At 43.4% G+C, this 22,702-nt stretch overlaps 1 protein-coding gene across 2 annotated transcripts in view; it reads left to right on the top strand.

Moving 5' to 3' along the window:
- The first annotated feature begins 1,501 nt into the window (after positions 1-1,501).
- The window catches only part of SLCO4C1 (solute carrier organic anion transporter family member 4C1), a 44,716-nt gene continuing 23,515 nt past the window's right edge, over positions 1,502-22,702 (top strand). The window contains exons 1-3 of one of the 2 annotated variants that reach the window (XM_048504605.1): positions 1,502-1,539; positions 1,648-2,062; positions 10,907-11,170. In XM_048504605.1, coding sequence (XP_048360562.1) covers positions 1,828-2,062; positions 10,907-11,170 — 499 coding nt within the window. In that variant the 5' untranslated portion in view covers positions 1,502-1,539; positions 1,648-1,827. Of the gene's footprint in view, positions 2,063-10,906; positions 11,171-22,702 lie in introns of both variants that reach the window. The other variant, XM_048504604.1, reaches the window with a different exon arrangement.

The raw sequence follows: 22,702 nt of genomic DNA, 5'->3' as shown, positions 1-22,702 counted from the left end.
CTGCTACCTTTTTATCCTGAATGTAATTTTTTGCATGGGCAGTCCATAAATTTCCCAAAAGTTTTTCAGCAGCTTACACTATAATTACAATACTGATCTTCAGAACCTCACCTGCTCTGGACTAGAGACAGATTGTTTGGGGCAGTTTTCCTTTGCACTCCCCTCCTCTGCTTTTTTTTTCACTGAGGGAGTAGGGGCATGAGTTTCTGTTTCAAACACTTAGCAACTGCTTAAACTTCTAAAGAAACTAGCATCTTTCTAAGTTCACTGACTTCTTATACTGTCTGATAGAGTAGTACATGAAGCGTATGTGTCTGTATAAAGTACTGTAAAGCCACTGCCAACTTGTAGGAACTCCATAGGGTTTTCAAAGCAAGTGATTCAGTAGGGGTGATTTGCCTTTGCTTTCTTCTGCAGTCTTCCTTGGTGTTCTCCCATCCAAATATCAATCCTGATTTGCTTCTAAAATTTGACCAGTTTGGGCTATGCTATATCATTCCCATCCCCATTAAGCTTATGCCAGAATTTTTTTAAAAAATAGATTCCCACAAGACTCTTGTTAATTTTTTTCTGCAAAGGACTGACACAGCTACTCCTCCAGGCTTTCCGAGTTTGTTTTCATAATGAGAATAGTTGCTTTTGGGGCTTCTAAATTGTATTTGGATTGCTGTTAAGGCAGAAAAAGTGTTCAATGCCTGTGGTGTTGTTGCTAATCAAAACCACTTCCCTTCCAGCAAGCTGACATCAGCCCTGAAAGGGGAAAAGGTCTGGAAAAGAGTGTACCTTTTCTTTCTTTCCACAGCTAATAACAGTGTGCATATGTGTGGGGTAGCTTTGTCAACCAACTGCACTGCATATTCAGCAGAAATGATTGCACAGGCTAAGGGGTAACCACTCTGTGTTAAGGAACCATACCAAAGATAACTCATTCTAACATCTGAAGACATTGGTGCTGTAATATTAATACCACAGGATCCGGTTTGAAGAAATGTACTTCTGTAATGTGATGCAGCAGCTTAACTTTGTTCTGAAGAAGCCTGGTTGCCATGGCTAACTGTCATTCTTAACTGCCACAGGAGAGTTTGTCTGCAACACTCCATATGAAAGGGTTCAATATTGTGCTGAAATACTGGCTGTAGTTGAGCTGTCTCACATAGGAGTACATCATTTATTCTCAGTTTTAACCTGACATGCTCACAGCCTTTATATGTTTGGAAAAACGTTTCCAATATGTTTAAATACAGATTTAACACCGGGGAGCGGCAACGTCCCATACTTTCAATGAACATTCTTGTGATTTCCAGAAAAGCAGGCTGATGGGCGCAGGCATAAAATGAGGCGTTGAAGATCGAATACGAAATTTAGCACGGACATTGGCGACATCTGCTGGTTTTATTTTCCCTTCTGTCTAAATTGGGGGGGGGGGGGAGAGAGAAGAGCGGGAAGAGACCTAAGATTGAAACTGGTCTCATTCTTGATCACTTCGCTGCTTAGTTGCGCGACTAACCCGGTTTCCTCACGTTTGTGGCCGAGGCGTAGGTAAGCCTTGCCAACCGACTGGTAATTCCAGTCAGCCGGTTTATAAGCGGCCGCGGTGAACAGCCACTTCAAGGTCCCCACCTCTTTGTTTTCATTCTCGCTCCTCAGCGTGTCTCGGCGCGTTCAGATAACGATCTCCCTCGCCCCAGAGCAGGTGTTCTTCGCGCTCCCTCCTGGCATCACACTCCGCGCCGAAACGGCTCAGGGAGTGGGCATCGGGGCGGCAGCTGGGCAGCTTCCTAGAGCCGGCAGGTGCGGCAGGTGCAGCGACGGACCCCGGGCGGTGGCATGAAGAAAAATGGCGTCGACAACCTGGCTTTCGAGCCGCCCAGCCCGGGGCAGCGAAGAGCAGCCCCCGGCCTCGGTGGGTCCCAGTCCCAGGGGTCTTTGGGATCCGCCCCGAGTTTGGAGAGCGAGGAGGAAGAGGCGTGTGGCTGGGGCCCGTGCGAGCCCCGCGTCCTCCAGATCTGCAACAACGCCGAAGGCTACCTGGTCTTCTACAGCCTCCTCTCCGTCTTCCAAGGTAAGCCGGCCCCAGGTCGTGGCGGGAAAAGCCGCGGTTGATTTGTCCGTCGCCATCTGTGATTGGACCTTGGCCTAAAGCGAGGGTTGTGCTGCCATAAAAGCACCCTCAGAAACTGAGGGGAAAAGCAGCGGGTGCAGCAAAGTGCCAAAAGTTTCTGGTAGCTTCCTGTAGAATAGGGGTGTCAAACTCAATCGCACAGGGGGCCAAAACTCAAATCACACTTTAGGTCCCAGGCTGAACAGGATAAACATTTATTGCCAGGCATGAAAACCCCCTCTGCCCCATGGAGAAGGCAGCCGCCTGCTCTGTTGGGCAGGGAGGGGATGGTGACGGTGGCCTGCCTGGTGCTGCCAGCTCACCAGGCATGAAAACCCCCTTTGCCCCGCGAAGAAGGCAACCGCCTGCTCCGTTGGGCAGATAGGAGATGGCAGCGGCGGCAGCCTGCTTGGTGCTGCCAGCTGTTGTGTCGTGCAAGCGTGTGGCGCCAGGCATCAAACCCTCATTGCCCCATGGAGAAGGTAGCAGGGGGCATACATTGAAAATGCTGGGGGGGAAGAATTAGAACTAATAAAAGGAAACACTTCTTCACGCAACGTGTGATTGGTGTTTGGAATATGCTGCCACAGGAGGTGTTGATGGCCACTAACCTGGATAGCTTTAAAAGGGGCTTGGACAGATTTATGGAGGAGAAGTCGATTTATGGCTACCAATCTTGATCCTCCTTGATCTGAGATTGCAAATGCCTTGACAGACCAGGTGATCGGGAGCAACAGCCGCAGAAGGCCATTGCGTTCACATCCTACATGTGAGCTCCCAAAGGCACCTGGCGGGCCACTGCGAGTAGCAGAGAGCTGGACTAGATGGACTTTGGTCTGATCCAGCTGGCTTGTTCTTATGTTCTTATGTTGCCACCTGCTCATTTGGACAGAGAAGGGATGGCAGCGGCAGCAGCCTGCCTAGTTCTACCAGCTCACGCACTGCGCGAGCCGGCAGTACCAGGCATGCAACCCCCCCCTCTACCCCATGGAGAAGGTAGCTGCCTGCTCCGTTGGGCAGAGAGGGGGCAGCGGCAGCGGCTTGCCTGGTGCTGCCGGCTCTTGTGCTGTGTGAGCCGGCAGCGCCAGGCATGCAAACCCCTACTACTCCACAGAGAAGGCAGCCGCCTGCTCCATTGGGCAGAGAGGAGATGGCGAAGCGGGTGGCGCAGCCTGCCTGGCAAGCTGAGCCACGGGCTTCGCGACTGGCGCCGGTGCCGGGCAGCACCAGGCATGCAAACACCCCTCTGCTCCACGGAAAAGGTAGCCACCTGCTCCATTGGGCAGAGAGGGGGTGGGCGCGGTGGCCTGCCTGGTGCTGCCAGCTCTCATGCCATGCGAGCCAGCAGCGCCAGGCTTGCAAACCCCCTCTGCCCCACAAAGAAGGCAGCCGCTTGCTCCATTGGGCAGAGAGGAGATGGTGGTGGCGGCAGCCTGCTTAGTGCTGCCAGCTCTCTCGCACTGCTTGAGCCAGCAGCACTGAGCATACAAAAACCCTTTGCCCCATGGAGAAGGCAGCTGTCTGCTTCTCCTTTGGGCAGAGAGGAGATGGCAGTGGTGCCCTGCAAACCTCCTCTGCCGGACAGAGAAGGCAGCCGCCTGCTGCTCCATGAGGCAGAGGGAATATGGCTGCCTCCTCGTTTTCTGCCCCCTCCCCGTGGACCCCCGTGCAGCAGCCACCCCCATGCACCATCATACCTGCAGGATAAGGTAAGTGGTGATGCAGGGGGTGCAGGGTGTGACACGGGGACCCATGGGGCGGGGGCTGAAAATGTGGAGGCCACCCTGGGTACAGCTTTGGCCAGCTATGCCTCTGCTTCAGGCCAGGTGAGGCCAGGAGATCTTCCAGAATGACAACTGATCTCCAGGCAAGACAGATACATTTCCCCAAGGGGGGGGGGGGCTACACCAGATTGTGGCTGCTAAAATTCCTCCCCATGCTCCACCTCATATCTCCTACCCTGCAGGTATGCACAGAAGTCAGAGCAGGACTCCCTTGGTGCAAAGCTGAATCTGGACCTCCCATTCACCCCTCCTGCTCGGTTTTATTACCCAACTCATGACCAAAAGATCGGGGCGGCTCTTGCAAAAAAATTCATGCAAAGCACCAGGAGTGGGGCAAAAAAAGACTTCTGCCCGCAAAGAGATGCTGTTGGACTCGGATGGCAGTTTTGGGTTGGGGGGGGAAGAGGAGGGCTCACCCTTTGTTTGGCTTGGAGAGCTGTAACTCAGGGGCAGACCGTCCCCCTTTTTTGCAAAGATTAGATTCAAAGGAGCCAGGGATGGGGCGTGTGTTTGCAATGGGCCAGCTCTCTTGCAAGGAGATGACTTTCTTCCCCTTTTGGGTCTGCACATTTGGGGAGGAGTGAGTGTTGCTTGCAAAAGATTGCAATTTTTGCATGCAAATACGTTCTCCCTGCTTTTCAATGCTAAGCTACTCACAGCAGGCTCCTGAGCACACCCACCAAACCTGCTTCTGGGGTTGGGACAGACAATGGGATTTTAAGTGTGTTACACGGGCCGCATAGAATTGTATGAGGGGCCAGATGTGGCCTGTGGGCCGTGAGTTTGACACATGTGCTGTAGAAGATGAAACTCATGGTATGATTTGAGGAGTGGTACTTGCACCCTCCATGTCAGTGGGTAGGGCAGAGGCAAGAGTAAGGGAGTCTTCTTCCATTGCCCTGCTGGCTGTATGTTATGACATAATGGCTGAAAGATGAGGAGTAGGGTTCTAATATATATATGTATGTGCTACCACGTTGCAAGAGACTTATGGTGACTCCAGCCAGGGCTGAAAGTGGTTTGCCGTTGCATTGCACTTACATGGGAGACCACCCTTCTTGATGGTCTCCCATGTATGTGTCTGCCAACCCTGTTTATCTTCTAAGATCTAAGAGACGACTATACCATACATCCATTTCATATCCCATGGGTTTTCTAATAGTTACAGTTTGACTCTTACATCCAAACATACTGGTTAGAGAAGGGTTATTAATGAGACAGGACTCTGTCCACCGGGTTTTTAAAAAATATTACATACCTTCTCTGCATCATTCATATATTTCAAACATCATTGCACTTTTTACTATAGGGTAACTAAATGTGATAGACAACAGGGTTCTTATATTAACTGTGTAGAAAAGGGAATTTTGGAAGGTAAGACTTCTTCAGACCTACTGTGATGTGCTGCAACTGCCTACATTCACCATTTTCCACAACAGTTCAAAGTTCAGAAGGTTACACAAGGCTGCTCTAACTTGATTGCAACAGAATAACTACCTCCACAGAGTTGTACTCACAACCTCAAGAGCAGAATCTAAGCGTCATCTGTGAGCTGCTGTGAGGGATAGAAAGTGTGGGGTGACAAAAAATCTGATCATTCATTAAACCACCTTGCAAAGGATGGCTATGAAGACATCCTGAGTTCATGCACCCAGCTGAGCAGCATTTTTGTTCTCTTCGCCATGACTGTCCCCTGCCATAGTAGTAATTTTTGTGTGTGTGCAGGCAAGGATAGGGGAGAGTTGGGCTGATGATATAGTGACTTGTGGTCTTGCCCACCCCTTGTTAAGTGAACTGTAAACAGCCAATATTACAGAGGAGTTGTTAAATAAAGCCATTGAGAAGCAGTAACTGCCATTCTGGGCAATGTAAGGATGGAAGAATGATCTCTTATTCTTCCCCTGGCAGAGAAATAGAATTGTATTCTTGGAAAAGGTTTTTCCCATTTTCTCTCCATCTTTTATCCTTCTCCTGAGTTCTGTGGAAGAAGAAGAAGAAGAAGAAGAAGAAGAAGAAGAAGAAGAAGAAGAAGAAGAAGAAGAAGAAGAAGAAGAAGAAGAAGAAGAAGAAGAAGAAGAGTAGTTTGGATTTATATCCCCCTTTCTCTCCTGAAGGAGACTCAAAGGGGCTTACAATCTCCTTGCCCTTCCCCCCTCACAGCAAACACCCTGTGAGGTAGGTGGGGCTGAAGGACATGGACCTGATTTCTCTTCTAGATGGAATGCCTTTTGAAATGTCAGACACTGCATCTATCCCCCACTGCTGTAACATAGCTAAAGTTTGAAAGCAAATTTTGTCATCACCTTCCTTGTGATCAAGCAGTAGGAATGTCTGCTAACTGCAGTGCCTTTCCTAATTCAAGCAACATGTTCTTTTCCCAGGGTGCAGATCCTTATGGAATGGGACTGCGTAGGGTGAGGGAAGTAGGTGTTGATTGATAGTTGGGTGTAGCCCTTCATTTGTCTAAGATGACCTATATGTGGGTGAGTGTTAGTGGTAACAGAGAGAAACTGCACTTGTAGCTACAGGCCTGATTCTTCCAGTCACTTGACCTGAATATGCATGTCGGCTGTGTGAGTGAATAATGACATAGATCCCTGTGTATATAGACTCCATTCACGCAGTCTGTACACATCTCTGGTATGGAAGCTACCTTCATAGAGTTCCACACTCATTGACCCCCATGTACATGTCCTATGAATGAATGCATGTATGTTGCATGAAGGGTGCAGGGCCCTGCTATGACAACTGTAATTCCCTCAGCATGCATACAAAATGGAGTATCAGCACAAAAATGTGCTCTTGCGAATTCTGCTAACCCAGCATCACAGAAGAAGTGAAATAGGTGCAACAATGTGTATAATGCAATAGCACTTTTTTGAAATTGTTTCTCTGTGAAAAACATAGGATCATTTTTGATAATGAAGAAATCATGATCAATATCTCTACCACACAATATGTGTTGTGTGGTATCTGTGGGCAGAGGACCTGAAAGACAAGTTCAGCAATTAGCCTGTGACTTTCAGAGCTGGCATGCCAGTTGCAATTCTAATCTGTCCACATCTACAGAAATGACAACTTGGAGTTAGTCACTTGTTTAATAACTGAACTTCTAAAACTGCTCACTTTTAATATTTTGCATACAACTATGTTGCCCAATTATTATTCTTAGAATGATACTGAAAACAACTAACAACACTACAACTGGTTGTAGCAGCATAGCTGAGTTGGGAGGATGTGTGACTCAACTTACAGAGCACATTCTTGGCATGTAGAAAACCCAGGTTGAATCTCTGACTTCCAAGAGGGCAAGTGTTGGGCTTAGTTCTTCTAACTACCGGTAGCATCTTCTTTTCACACCTCTGTATAAAGTGGTTTCATGTATTCATGATAGAGCATTTTTGTTACATAGTTTTTTAAAAGGTTAATTCTTTTAAAATGTGTTTTTATTTATAATGCTTTTGCCTCCCCATTGATATCAGCGTGAAACACATTTCCAGTTGTAACTTTCCCTTCAATTCGATTATGAGGAAACTGGATTTGAACCCTATCTAAGGCCGTTTCCGCACGGCCAAAAGCAGCGACGCGATGACGTCGCAAATTGCGACGCATCCCAAAAAAAGCGTTCACACAGACAGGCGGAGCTGCGGGCGTCCGCAGCCCCGCAGAAATGTGACGGTTCGCACGGAAGCGCTGGGCGGAAAGCGCCTCGCGATGTTGGGCGCTTCGCGCACTTGGCAGGCCCGACGCCATTTTTTGACGACAGCTGTATGCTGTTCGCACGAAGCGGCGCCGATGCGCCACATGGGGAAAAAAAAGAGTGGTTTTGCTGCTTTTCTGAATACACCGCTGTCGCTACCGTTTAGCTGCTGCTGACGGCGAACGCTTCTCATTCTGACGCTTCTTTTTCCGTTGCGACGACGTCATATTTTGCCCGTGCGGAAACGGCCTAAGTAATATTCCTTGCCTAGGGTTGTCAGCTCTTGCTTGGGAAAAACCTGGATATTTGGGGGTATAATTTGTGGAGGGCAGGGTTTGAGAAGGGGAGGGTTTCAGAACGGTGTAATGCCATAAGAGTCCATTCTCCAGGGCAACCATTTTCTCAAGGGGATCTGTTATCTGTCATCTGGAGTTCAATTGAAATTCTGGAAGATTTGCAGCCCTGACCAGGAGGTTGGCAACCATATCCTCTCTGCATTGCATGCACATAAAAGTTGTCTCTGTTTTAGAGGCAATTGAACCTATGACTTGTGAAATGGGCAGACACAGATTTTGGTAACACTAAAAAGTACAGATAATATGTAACTGCAGGAATTTTTCTGCATGAGTCTGTTCATTAATATATAATCTTGGGTGGAGGCAGGGATCTCTTTAAAAGAGAAGATGAGAATGAAGGGAAATCACCTTGTTGTCTCCCATTGCTGCACTTGGGAGAGGTTATGGCTTAGTGATAGATCATCTCCTTGGCATACAGAGGGTGCCAGGTTCAGTCCCCAGCATCTACAGCTAAAAGGATTTTGTGAAAGATTTTTGCTTGAGACACTGGAAAACCACTGCCAGTCTGAGTAGACAAGGCAGACCTTGATACCGTGGTTTCCTGAAAATAAGACAGGGTCTTATATTAATTTTTTCTCCAAAAGATGCATTAGGGCTTTTTTTCAGGGAATGTCTTATTTTTCCCCCATGATTTTGCGCCCCCCACATGACCAGATCAGCTGCGCCGGGGAATCTATAACTAGGGCTTATTTTTGGACTAGGGCTTATATTTCAAGCATCCTCCCAAAATCCCGAAAAATCTAGGGCTTGTTTTCGGGATAGGTCTTATTTTCGGGGAAACAGGGTAGATCAATGGTCTGATTTGCTATAAGGCAGCTTCGTGTGTGTGTATGTTTAGCCCTTTTTATTTCTCTCAACAGGGTTCTTTCAAAAATCACTGAACTACTGATCTTTTCCCCCCAACCTAGGTTGCGGACAATTCCTGCCTGCTGAGCAAACACCAGCCGGCAGGAAAAGCTTTATTTCTTCCCAAACTGCTTTCATTTTCACTCCTCACTCCTGCCATTTTGTGTACTGCAGGAGATTGTCTGTGGAGATCCCCCATTAATGTTTCCTCTGCTTGCAGTTCATCCATTTGCTATTTTGCTGTCAAAAGTAGGGAAATAAAGTTTGTTTAGCCTACCGATCCCTTGAACATGTCTGTTTTCCTTTTTTTGTTGTTGTTTTGAGGGGGCTGCAGCAACATAACTATAGAAGCTGCCATGTGTGCATATTTGTGCCATAGCTTCACACACAGCCCCCTCAAAACAAAACAAAAATGAAAAACTCCATGTGCATGGGATTGCTACGGTAAACAAACTTTATTCAACTACTTTTGACAGTGAAATAGCAAATGGATGAACTGCAATCAGAGTAAACATTCATGGGCAATCTCCATGGCAAATCTCCTGCAGCACATAAAATAGTGTGCGCCATTGTGAAACTGACAAGATCTCTGTGCAGCAGGTGGGGGAAAAAAGATCCATTTTGGCTGACAATGCTTGTACTCTCCTGTGCTGTGGGAACACCAAATCCCACAATGGATTTTTTAATAACATCCTAAATACATTATATTTATGTTGTGTGGACTTTACCAGAGAGAACAAAACACAGAATTACAAACAACATGAGTCAGTGCTGCTTATATAAAACCAGTTCAAAACTTCTCTTCTCCCAAGCTAGCAAATCAGCAGCGCAATTGGCACAAAGATTAAAGATGTCATTGAAAATGATTTCATTAATATTTGTGTATAACTTCACTGACTGATAAACATCCTTCCTCTTGAGCTTGAATTCCAAGCCAGACATCCTGGCACCAGAATAACAAGAATCTATTGTTTCCTACTATTACTGGCTACCATTGATTTTTCACTTCAGATTAGTTAAAACAGTATTAAAATACATTTACTTCTGTTTCTGATTAGTTAATGTCTGAATGCATATATGTAGTTCATATCCATCTCAATCTGATAATTTTCTGGGCCCTTGTTTTTTTTTTAAATGCTAGTTATGAATAATCATAAAGACACAGGTGTGAATATGAAAATGTAGTCAACAGTAGTATTTGCAAAATAAATGCTACTTGCTTTCAAGAAGGTGTGGAATGGGGGCATGTCCACTTCTTTAGGACAAAACAGCTGCCAGGAAGTCAAATGGCAGGGGACTGTCACTTATGGAGATTGACAGCCTCATCCAGAGTGATTGGCAGACAGAGATGGCGCTGCTCTGGCACCACCACCTGTCTCCAAAGAGCTTTGTGGGAAGCCCAAAAAAGCAAAAAAAAAAATCCTTCCAAGCATCTCCCATAGGGGATCATATGATAAATAAATAATGGGGCTATGCCACAAAAAAGTGACATATCTCTGAAACCAGCTCTGCCAGCGCACGGGGGCTGGGTGGGCAGTGGAAGCTTACTAAGGTTGCCTTCAGATGCCAAAGACAGAAAATCAACATGACTCCCTTGCTGAAGTAAACATATAATTAACATCTCACACATTTCAGTGATGCCTCCCATCTGCTGTCTGAAGAACACCCTATCTCATTTTGTCATTTGGTGGGGCTGACCCTGACTCTAGCTGCAATATTTTGAAGGAGTTATAACTGTAAAGTAATGGCAAATTATATTGGCATGTAATGTATTTGAATGTGTTGAGAGTTAGTATTTTCTAAAAGTCAAAAAGTGATCTGAGCGCTGAACATTAGCTATGCTAGTGACTGTTGAGTATTTGTGAATTTATCAGGTTTTTGTTAGTGCTTTCAGCACAAAGCAGTGAAATGTCAAATAATATACAAAGCATATGTATAAGGCAACATCTTTCATCTTACCTTTTTCCTTTCAGTGTGTGTCTTTTGTTTTAGTTAGTGTTTAATTTCATCGTGACTAGTGACCAGAGGAATAATATTAAAATGTAAATAACCAAAAACTGCCTGCCACATAGATAGATTTCCCATTTGATTTTCTAATTTTATGTCTCTTTTCTTTTAGGCATTATTGTAAATGGATTAATCAACATAAGCATCTCCACTATTGAAAAGCGTTATGCACTGAACAGTTCCCTCACTGGTTTAATCTCTGCCAGCTATGACATTGCTTTCTGTGTGTTGTGCCTTTTTATATCTTTCTATGGTGAAAGAGGACATAAACCAAGATGGCTGGCCTTTGCGTCTTTCCTGATAGGGTTAGGATCGCTTGTATTCTCCTTGCCGCACTTTACAAGTGGAAAGTATAAATATGGAGAAAAATTGGATGGTAAGTTCATCTTATGTTTTAAATTTGATCATGAAAATGTTATTTTAAAGGTGTGGTTCTAGGATACATAAAGTAAATTTCTATGTTTTTTCTGTCTCTCACACATATTCCCTTTTGCTTACCTTATTTTGATCTGGGTTTATGTGTTCCATTTTTCAATATACACACATACTACACTGGAAAACATATATGCACTTGTTGGTATTTGTACATGTCGCTACAGAGTTCTTTTGGGCAAATGGAAATAGTTAATAATGGCATCTAATAATAAAACACATCATTGCAGACCAAATAATTATCTTTCCTATAATACCAGAATCAAATAGTAACATCTAACAGCCCTTCGGGGTAGGGGCGGTCTACAAATCCAAATAATAAATAAATAAAATTAATAATGACACATGAGGAACTGTAATAAAGGGTCGCAGCATTAGGAAGATTGAGAACCACTGGTTTAGATGCTAAGAGACATTGTTCCCCCCTTTTGGGGAGGAGCTTTTCAGCCCCCTTTTACCCTGTTTTTCCTAATCCTTTTAGTTTTCTAACAGTCCCTGTTTTTCATCAACTTTTTCTTGGCTAGAGTAAATGTTTTTCCACTTGCAGAACTGTCAGATCACAGCAAATGTATTAGCTGCCCCCAAAGACTCTGCCCTTGTAGCAGAGCTGTAATTGAAATTGTAGCCTATTTTGTATTTATATATATTGCTGCTATTGAGTAGGCTCCCTTGCTGTTTACATGATTTTCATCTGTTGTATATTTTGGCTGATAATGATAGGCATGTTACTTTGTCTATGGTAAAGTTTATATTTTGTGGACTCAGAATTAGACAGGCAAATGTTAAAAATGTCCCTGAGGTTAATAGAGGGGCCATTGTTTATTAGCTTCACCAACGTGCTTTGGGGCATGCAGGGGCTCTGATTTTGAAATAGGAACATGAATGAGTTTAAGGTTCCCATTGATTGTAAAAGATGCAAGCCCTTTATAGCCACATTTGCATTACAATACGTCGCAAGAGCTTCTTTTCCTGGAACACAGAAACCACGGTGGAGGCTTTCAGCACATTGTAGTGTCACATTGTAGCAGGGAGAAGAAATTGACCTTAGATCAGAGCTATGCAGATGAAGAGGGGCACTCTACAGGTATTCAATGTTTTACTTCTTACACACTTTCATTGAGCTCTAAGCAAAAATATAGTTTGACACCTTTCTCAGTGAGGTCCCCAACATAACCCTGTACTTTGTCATTTATAAGCAAATGGCTACCATAAACTCCTAAGGCATTAAGTATAGTGTTGCTTAAGATATCAGTATTATGGTGGGGCAAAGTCTTCCCCTTAATCTCTGTTACCAGTTTGCTGGGCTCCACCAAGCCCCTCCCCCTTCACCCCAGGGTGGATGGGCCTCCTCCCCCAGATGATGAGCCCCCTCCCTCCTCCTTCTCTCAGGGTGGATGGGCCATGACCAGATGATAGGCTCCCTTTCCCTCTCCCCCTCCCTAACCATCCCACCAGGGATAGTGTTAGAGCAGTAGAGAGAGACTGTTCAGTGTCTTGACCTCTCTCTGTTCAGTGTCTTGACCTTTCTAGTCAGCCCCCCTTTAAAGTCCAAAGTGAGAGAAAGTGCAAAGTCCTTCACTTCCAACAACTCTACCTCTTTCAGCTTTTAACCCCCCAGTAGCCTCTTCCTAAGAAAATTATGGTGCAGTTGTATAGTGGTTGTCACTGGGAATTTCCAAGGACTTTTATGGGAGCACTTTCCTTTCCTTTGTTTTCCTCTCCTTGCACTATGTCCTCTTTTTCTCCTCCTATATTTTCCCCCATATTTTCTCCCCTGTCCTTGCTTCATTCTCTCCTTCTCAGCCATTCATCAACCTGCCTTTTACCTGCCTCCCATCTTCAGCTGGATCATACCCCACTCTTTATTCAAAGTGTGGATCAAAGCAGCTTACATTTTTCTCCTCTTCTCCTTTCTATCCTCACAGTAACTCTGTGAGGTACATTAGGCTGGAAGTATGGGACCAACCTAAAATCACTCAGTGAACTTTCAAAGGAAGATGGGGATTTGAATATGGATGTCATGGACAAGCCAAGCTCTGCAGTCACTTAATACTTCTCCAATGAAGAGTCAGCCAGTGGCTCTGGCTTCAATCCACAGAAATATTATGGGAAGAAGCAGCCTCTGTGGGATCAGACTTGAACCTGCAGCCAGGAACCAGTGTAGTGGCTCCTTAGCCTCCCAGCTCTAAGTTGGCTGTGGGAACACAGTTGCCAGTCTGTTCACCTCCTGCATCACCAGAGCCTCAGGAACAGCATAGGAGAAGAATATGCAAGGTTCTATGGGACAGGAAGTGAAGACCTCATCAGGCAGCAGATGCCAGTGGCAACAGTGAAGATGAGTCCTCATGGGGCAGCAGATGCCAGTGTTGATATTGAAGATGAGTGTTTGCAGAAGCAGATCTGAGGCAACCAGCAGATGTACAGCATTACAGGTGGCCTGGGAGACACAATGCCATGTTTCTCCAGTTCACGCACACATGCACGCACACACAAACACGCATCACACACATGAGTCTAGTTTCAGCACGTACATGGGCATTACAGGAGGCCTGAGTAGTACATGTTGATAAGCAGCTTGAAAGGGTTTAGCTACATGGAAGCAACATGTCTAATTACTGTCAACCTTGCAGTTTCTGCTCTAAATTGTCTTCTCCCTCTTGACCTTGACTTGAATCTCTGGATGTGTTTTCAGATTACTATGGGATTTATCACAGTGAGCTTGGGAACTTTTGGAACTGGACTTTGTGAACTGAAACTAGTCATATTCCTATTCTCTGTATGTGTGTAAACACATACTAGTTCTCTGCATGATCCTCCCACACTGCCTTTCATAGCGAAAAGTTAACTGTTCTAAAGTTATCTGTTAAGTAATTTATGAAGTCTTTGGCAACATTACCCTGAAAGTTTGTTGTGTGGGTTGTAAGAAAGGGGAAGTGAAACTCTTCGTGGGTATAGTTGCTGAAAAATAGTGGTTTTGTCTGGCTATGGAATTTAATGACACACACTTCACATGAATGGATTCAAGAGACTCATGTATTATTGTAAATTCAGCGAGGGGGGTGTCTTTCAACCTGTCTCCCTTCTATTATTATGCTACGATATGGATGTATTTCATAAAGTGTTCAATGACTAGTAGTTTAAACTATCTCAGACTGTTGAAGCTTTCCTTCCCCATCTTCAGGTGTGGCAGGAGTTTGCCATGGCCCTCGGGCGGGACACGGGACAACTGGTCATACCATATATTGGAAGAGGAATACGAAAGGACATTTAAGTCTGGGATAGCATCACATGCTCCTAAGTCCCCTGCTGGAAGCAGATTACTTACCTATCTATGTTTCCTCTGATGGGGCAGTTGTGGGTGTGAGCTAATTGTTTTAGGACCAAGAGGGAATTTTTTGCTTTCAAATGAAACATTGTTCATTCCCCACTGGCTAGCCAAAAATCCTAAATCTGGGACTGTAGGGTGTCTTGTGCAGGCAGTAAGTCTAAACTTATTAGCTATTAGAATGTTTTAAGAGCCACCACAACTGTTAGTTGGCAGAATTTTGAGCCAATTGAGCAGAATTTTGAGCCAGAATTTTGAGTCACTGAATGGAACAGCAAAGCTGGCTAAGGGTTGCCTTAAAACATATTTTTTAAGAACAAGGGTGGGGCAGGGTTTGTCCCATAAGACTCACACAGGCTCATTCCGCACACGCAAAATAATGCACTTTCAAGCTGCTTTCACAACTGTTTTTGCCATTCCGCACAGCTTCAAAGAGCCCTGAAAGCAGCTTGAAAGTGCATTATTCTGCGTGTGCGGAATGAGCCACAGAATGGAATAGACCACCTCAGATTCCTCTGAACTAAAGGCACACTGATTGTGGACACTTTGTGGGTGCTAAGCCCCCTTTTCATGACAGTGTAATTGTCAGCCAATGGTGCCAATTCCATTAGGCCCCTCTGGTCAGGCAGCTACATTCTAACAGTTTTAGTAGTTTATCTTGACATCCCAAAGGAGGCAGCCACTAGTCCCTTTTCTCCAAAAACCTGTTCTATGCCAATAATTTGATTAGACTATACTTCAGTTCTTTCTGTAAAGCTGCAGCTTTGTTAACCTCCCAGATTATGTGTCATGGGGCCCTTCAGGAGTCTTGGCCAATTAGTTTGTGCCCATCATTTTGTGTGCTGCAGCAGAGATATTCCATGAAGGTTCCCCATGAAGGTTTCCTCTGCTTGCAACTCAACTGTGCCCGATTTCTGTGTAAGAAGTATATGAATAAAAGTTTGTTTTGCCTGGTGATCCTGCACACTTGTCCTTCCCCCCCTTTTTTCTTTTGAGAGGGATGTCTGCAAAGCTACGCATGCACAATTACAGAAACTGCAATATGTGCATGTTTGTGTCGTCTTGCTTTGCAGACATCCCCCTCAAAAAAGAAGGAAAAAAACATGTGCATGAGATCGCCAGGCAAAACAAACTTTATTCATCTGCTTTTTACACAGAAACTGCATGTGGATGAGCTGCAAGCAGTGGAAACCTCCACCTTCACCAAATGGTGGAGGTAGGAGAATCTCTGCAGCAGCACACAAAATGGTGGGAACAATAGTGAAACTGTTGAGAGTTCCTTCATCCAGCAGGTGGGGGAAAAGAACCATTTTGGCTAGCAATGCATGTGTTTTCCATGCAGAGCAAATACAAAAAGCCCAAATGGATCTTTTCAAAATGTCTGCAAAATGTTTTATTTCTTCTGCGGACCAATGTTTAACCACTTTTCAACAGTCTTTTTTAACAAGGAAAATAATTTAATAATGAGGATGATATTTTTTAAAGCATTGTACACATATTGTTAGGTCACTAAATACTCTGGAACACATGTGCCTGCACTTTTCTTTGCAAGTAATTCTATAGGAGTCAAGAGCTGAGTCATAAGAGCAAGACAATGAAAACAGATTTCTGGATTAGTGGTTTAAGAGTTTGCTTAGCAGATCAAAGCCTTTCTATACAATAAACTCATTGCCTTTTGTTATATTCTAGTTGTCTATGTGACCTGAATTTTAAAATATTTTTTAAATCCGGTTGTAACTTACTTGACTGTTTTCAGTTGAAAAATATACTTTCAGGGCATGCATAATTATTTTGTGGATTTCACTGCAACAGGATATGCTGATGCCCATAAAAATTGGAACGATTCTTGAAAGATTAGTCACCATACCTGTGACAGCTTCATGGAAAGTCCAGGTTCAGAGAATCCCACTGATTACTGATGCTGTGCAACACCAATGTATGTGTGTGAAAGAAGGGTTACTGTATCCTGCTTGTGAACTTCATGGAATCATCTGTTTGGGCACAATGGAGCACGGGCAGATGCTGGGCTAGATTTAACTTTGATGCACTCCAACAGTTCTCTTAAGATTTGGCTTAATATTATGTAAATGGGTATTTGTATAGTTTAGTTGTGATGAAGTTTTATACTGAATGAAAGATTCACTGCTAGACCTGCTTACTTTCTGTCCTTTGTCCCTACTTTGTATCTTTTAAGAGTTGACAACACTGGAACACAAGGTACTCCATGAGTTTTTGGCTTTGGGATCTTGGTGAACTGGCAAAAATACGGGAGGTGTGTCTCATAATCTGATGCAAAGGAGTATGAATTTCAAAAGCATTTCTAAAATTTGGCCTCCATAATACTGTGAGGCTGTAAATGTTTGGGTCCCCATTAGGGAGAAAACTGCGGCATAAATATCTATTTATTTGTTAAGGCAGATAATCTTCTTAATCATGGTTTTGTCCATCACCCCAATTTTGAATTCTGGACTCTTTATCATTCTAAATGATGATTTCATCAATTTATCCATTGCATACAGTATAGAAAAGTGGTGGCAAACCTATGGCACAGGTGCCAGAGGTGGCACTCAGAGCCCTCTCTGTGGGTACGCGCAAACAGAGCCCCCCCCCCCCCCCCGCACATCCAGGCTGGCCTGGGCCGCTGGGCTTGATTATTAGCATTAAATCTAAAATCTAGTTTTTTGGGGGGAGCAGTCTAGGTAATCCTGTTAAGTGCTGTTAAACCCCACTGATTTTCATGTGAAGAACTAAAGCGCAATCCTTTACCTGGGAGTAAGCTCAGTTGCTGGCAATGGGGCTTGCTTCTGAGTAAACCCTCTTAGGGTTGTGATTCATCTGTTGGAAGAGTTGCACGGTTGCTTCAAAGCAAAGCCACTGACTACCACCAAGCTTACTCCTGAGTAACGCATGCCTCGGAGCCAACCATTTTTTCTAAACTTAAAACCTCAGTATTCAGGTAAAATTGCTGTGTTGGCACTTTGCGATAAATAAGTGGGTTTTGGGTTGCAATCTGTGAACTCGGTCTCGAAAAGGTTTGCCATCACTGGTATAGAATCTAATTATAAAGCAATACTTAGACATGGTCTCTGTTGTGGATGGAACAAACCAGCCTCATGTCATCAGATCTCAAAAGCTAAGCAGAATCAGACCTGGTTAGTAGGATGGGAGACCACCAAGGAATACTAGAGTTGTTATACAGAGGAAGGCAACAACAAACCACCTCTCTTTGTCTCTTCCCTTGAAAATCTATAGGGTTGCTGTAAGGTGGCTGTGACTTGACTGCATTTTCTACCAATACTACCACTTAGACACATGGTACTACAGTTAATTCACATATGCTAGAAACATATCTGAAAATTATGTGACAATTATTGATTGAAGTAGGATTTTATTGTATTCATGAATAATTTGTGTCATTTGCCACAAATCCAAACCTATCTTCACCAGTTCCTCAGGTCTGGCTGTTATACTCCTTGTGTTGTGCCTTTTTTCAGTTCTGTTTGTATTGAAGAGCGATCATAATGCTGACCCAGGCCCCACCTATATGCATGCATCTGTTGGTGTGAATAGATGTGCATATTCATTTGGCACCATTAACACATTGCATGGGACTGGCTGTACACAACCAGAGCTAGACTAAGGTCCATATGTTTAATTTTAACATTTTCACCCCGTTCTTCTCAACATTTCAAATTGAGTTTCCTTTTTCCCATATATGAATAAGTATCTACTTATTTGAGCCCCCTTAAAATTCTGGAATATAGATTGTGTCTATTAGGCCTTCATATGTGGCTTCCTGCTTTAACATGACATCTAACACATGTTTATTAGGCAAGCAAGTGCAGCCCTGATTTTGTGCCTTGAATACATACATCTTCATAAGGCTCTAGTAGCAGACCTAGGGAAATAATTCCTTAGCTAAAGCCACACACAGCAACTTGATACACACATGAAATCTACTTTGGACTCATCTAACTAGAATAAAGCACATTTAATGCAATGGGAATCTTCCAGAAGGAGGTTTGCATAGTAATTTCTTTCAGAAACTTTGCAAGGGTGGTTTGATTAGTTAATGTCCAATGACTTCATGTTTCATTTTGTGCCAGAGAAGTTACTGAACCTTGAGAAAGTTCCTTTTTATTTTATCAGTACTTTCACAACAAAGACGGCAGTGTATGAGACACCTCTTTCTCTGCCTTATGAGTAAGATTATGATTAAAACCTTACTCTATATCTACTTTATAAATAGCACATAGGCTGTTTTATTTTTTTAAAAAAAGATTTACAATGACATTTAGCAATACTAGATCAAGTGTAGTTGAAAGAAGCAAAAATACTGAAGAAGGAAAGTCAGTGAGGTTGGTTTTAATTGTGGATTTTTAGTCTCCTTTGTGTGAATTTAGTCCCATGTGTTGAATGAAGTATATGAAAAACAACTAGATTCTGGATGGTATTCTAAACTCCACGGCTTTGTGTTGATGTGTTTGGGGCTGTGTAGGGATGGGTAGAGGAAGGGGAAAGTGAGGATGTGGTATGAGTCTGAAATTGTGTGCATTGAGGAATGCTGCTGTAAATTTCGTTGTGCGTGCACAATGACAATAAAATGCTTATGCTTTTGTGTTTTTCCCCCAGATTGTGGTCATTATGAATGACCACTGTTCTGACGTGTGTGCATGTATGAATCTTCTTTATTTTGAGTGAGGGTTGTGGGGCAGTTGGCCAGTGTTCACTTAGTGCTGTGGTTCAGTTGAAGAAGTTGTAGAAAAAGAGACAAATGAAATGGGCACCAGGAGTGGCACACCACACCTAGCATGTATATTATAGGCACTGGAGAACAACACTTTAAATTATTTTGGGTGTTTAATGTTTATAAAGTTTATAATACAAAAACATCCCATTCTTGTATCACTAATGTTTAGACTATCCTAATTTTAAACCTATATTTTAAAGATTGTCTTAATGTCATGGAATACATACATTTACAGAGCAATCCTAAGCACAAACATCTTTCCAAGACCACTGAAGTTAGCAGGCTTAGAAAGATCTAATTCTGTATATAAGATAGTCAATGGAAGCTGTTTTGCTCATAATCTGACTCATTTCTACTCACTGGGGTTTACCCCCTGAAAAGTGTTCTTAGAACTGCACTGTAAGCATAATAGTGCTCTATTTAAATACTTGATTGAAATTTATGAGTTTCTCCATTCTAAAGGAAAGAGAAAGTATGAAATTAGAGCAGTTCATTGTATTGATGGTATCTAGAATCCTGTAGCATGTAATGGGATCCTAAGCATATTTACTGAAAAGCATGTTCCTTTGAGTTCAGTGGAACTTACTCTATGATTAATGGAATCAGAATTGCAGCCATGAAGACTAAAATGTATTCTGGATGACTACCAGAAAACTGAAGCTGCCTGTGCAAATGAAACATAATCTAGTTTCAGCCATAATGGAAAATTGTTTGTTAAAAAAAGTCTAAGTAAGGTTTTACCTCCCCCCCCTTTTATTTTATTTTTTTAAATTACAGATTGTCAAGAAATTGTAATAAGCTGCTTATTCTTAGGGATTCTGGAAAACGCAACTGTAATTTGCTATTTCAAGTGGGGTTAATGAGTACTGGGAACAATTACATAGTGAAAAAGGATCTGACTTATTTGAATAGGTACCCTTCTGACATAATTTCATAATAGCTCTTCCAATAAACTGCCATTTGGAAAGCTGCCACATCAAATGGTTAAAATGCAAGAACAGAAATCTGATCAGTTCTAAGCACTATCCTGAACAGATAGCCCCTCGGGGACGGGGCGGTATAAAAATCGAAATAATAAATAAATAATAAAAAATAGTCTAGCTTCTCAGCCAGTTTGGGTAGATGGTGATGTTGGCATCTTGTAGCTACTTTTCAGTACCTGGGGAATATTTGCCACTCAATATTCAAAGCAATGCAGATATAAGTGATAGAATAAGACTTTAGCAGACCTTCAGTTGGGGATAGGGCGAAGAGCAGGCAGGCAGCCCAGTCCAAGGTGTGTGTGTGTAATGGTAGAGCAGCAGGCGGGGATGGTGCCACAGCAGTGCAGCTATATCCTCTGCACTGTGGTTTTGGGCAGCACAGGAAGGAGTTGGCGGCGGCGGGAGGGTGGGTGGGTGGGTGGCTGCCTGAACAATCCCATAGGGAAGACTGATTTACACCATACTTTTTGATAGCATACATTGTCTGCCAGCGTAGTGGGCATTCCTGGGCTGAACGTCCTATGGGAGCTGACTAAAGTCTGCTTGACCCCTGGGGACATCCCTGGAATGCCCCATGGTACTCCTGCACAGCCTCCTGCAGTTCAGGAATGACGACATGGAGCACCACTGCCTAGTTTCTGCACCCCAGTGCCCCACCACCAGGGTAAGTCTTTTGTACCAGCATCTCTGGTACTTTGCATGGCGCCAATGGCACGCTTCCAGTGCAGTTTCATCCTGCCACATTGGATTGCACAGTTAGATTCTTCTAGTGGCTATTCTTGGTTAATCCTCTCTATGTAGTTAGCGAACCATTCTTCCCACTCTGTGTGGGATTTATTTATCATGTACACTAGCCAGTACCTTTTCCTGTGGAATGATTGTATCAGATTCTAAGCAAATATGATCTACAATTTAGTAGCAATATAATCTAAAAATGATAGAATTTTGTTATTTCGTTTTGGGATTGGCAATTCTTGATATGTCTTTTGAACAGCAGCATATCAGACAATGTTGTCCTGTGCACAGTACTGGTTCTCTGCCTAAACAACTGAGGCAAGTTTCGTGATACTACCAGTGCTACTTCAGCTAGCAGCGTGGGAAGGGACAATAGGCATATACTGCCATCACCTTGCAGGTCTGTGTAGTCACCATCCAGGTCCAAGTCATCATGCCCCTGAGGTGCTTGCAGTGCCTCTTTGGTCAGCTTGATCCCAGTCTGGCCCACTAAACACAACTGTTGACCTTTCTATCTTTTTCTGTTGCACTCCCTCTAGTCATTATAGTGATGACATTAACAATTCTCCCAGGTTTGTACGGTGATGCAGAAGAATATTCTACAGCTTTCTCCCACATATAAGTGTATAGGATTTTAGGCTAGGAAATAGGGGGAATACTGACTTGAAAGTTTGCCTTCAATAATTTAAACATTAGTTGGGCCAATAACAATATTGTCATGTGTTCTTTGTATTTTTTTATTGTTTAGCATGGCACGTACATAACCTTATCTAAGCCATGTACTTTAAAATAATTTAAATTCTAATAAAAGTTAAAATATTCCAGCATTTACAATATTGTCTATATTATGCAAACTTGATACTTTGGAATCCAGTATTAAACTTATGACATTTAATTAGGGTTGCCAACTTCCAACTGATAACTAGAGATCTCCCACTGTTACACCAAATCTCCAGGTGACAGAGATCAGTTCTTTGAGATAATATCTCTCAAGAGCCTTTGCTTATAAGCTGTTTAGTAACACTTCCCATATTGTTAGAGTTTAAATAACTGGGGTCATATGACGATTTGTGATAGCAGAAGGGATTGAAACAGAGGCCTGTCCCTTCCTGTTCTCTCATACAAGCCAGCTCCATGAATATCGTATGCTTTCAAGAGTTAATAGTGAATAGCTGCAGCAATTGATACTGGAATGCTTCAGCCCCCAGAGCTGTCACAAAACAGCTCTATAGGGAGAAGCATCAAGCAACTAGCTGATACACAAGAAAATCCTGAGGATGGCTCATAAGTGCTGCAAGGGTCTTGGGCCTGAGATGACAGAACTGAGGAAAGGGTTACGGCTAGAAAAGTCTCATGGGCCATTCCTCTGTGACCTTTCCACTCAACTTACAAGCAAGCCAGAGTTAGTATCTTTTATCTGTGTCTGCTTTCTCCAAAGGAACTGGGAGGATCTGGCTACAGCTGCAGGAAAACCTAATGGCAATATTTGCCAAATATTAATGTGGTATTTGGAGACTTTGATTAAGGAACTGGAATGGCAGCAAGTCAGCCTGTTACTTCTTCCTTAGAAAATTAGATGTAGTTTCTGCAAAACTACTTCTTCTTTTTTTAGTACTCGGGAAGGACCTGTAATTTTTCTGCTATTATACAAAAGTAAGTCTTGTGAATGGTATGCACAAACAA

Source organism: Sphaerodactylus townsendi, linkage group LG07, assembly GCF_021028975.2.
Source record: "Sphaerodactylus townsendi isolate TG3544 linkage group LG07, MPM_Stown_v2.3, whole genome shotgun sequence".
Lineage (NCBI taxonomy): Eukaryota > Metazoa > Chordata > Lepidosauria > Squamata > Sphaerodactylidae > Sphaerodactylus > Sphaerodactylus townsendi.
This window is presented reverse-complemented; position numbering and strand designations above follow the sequence as displayed.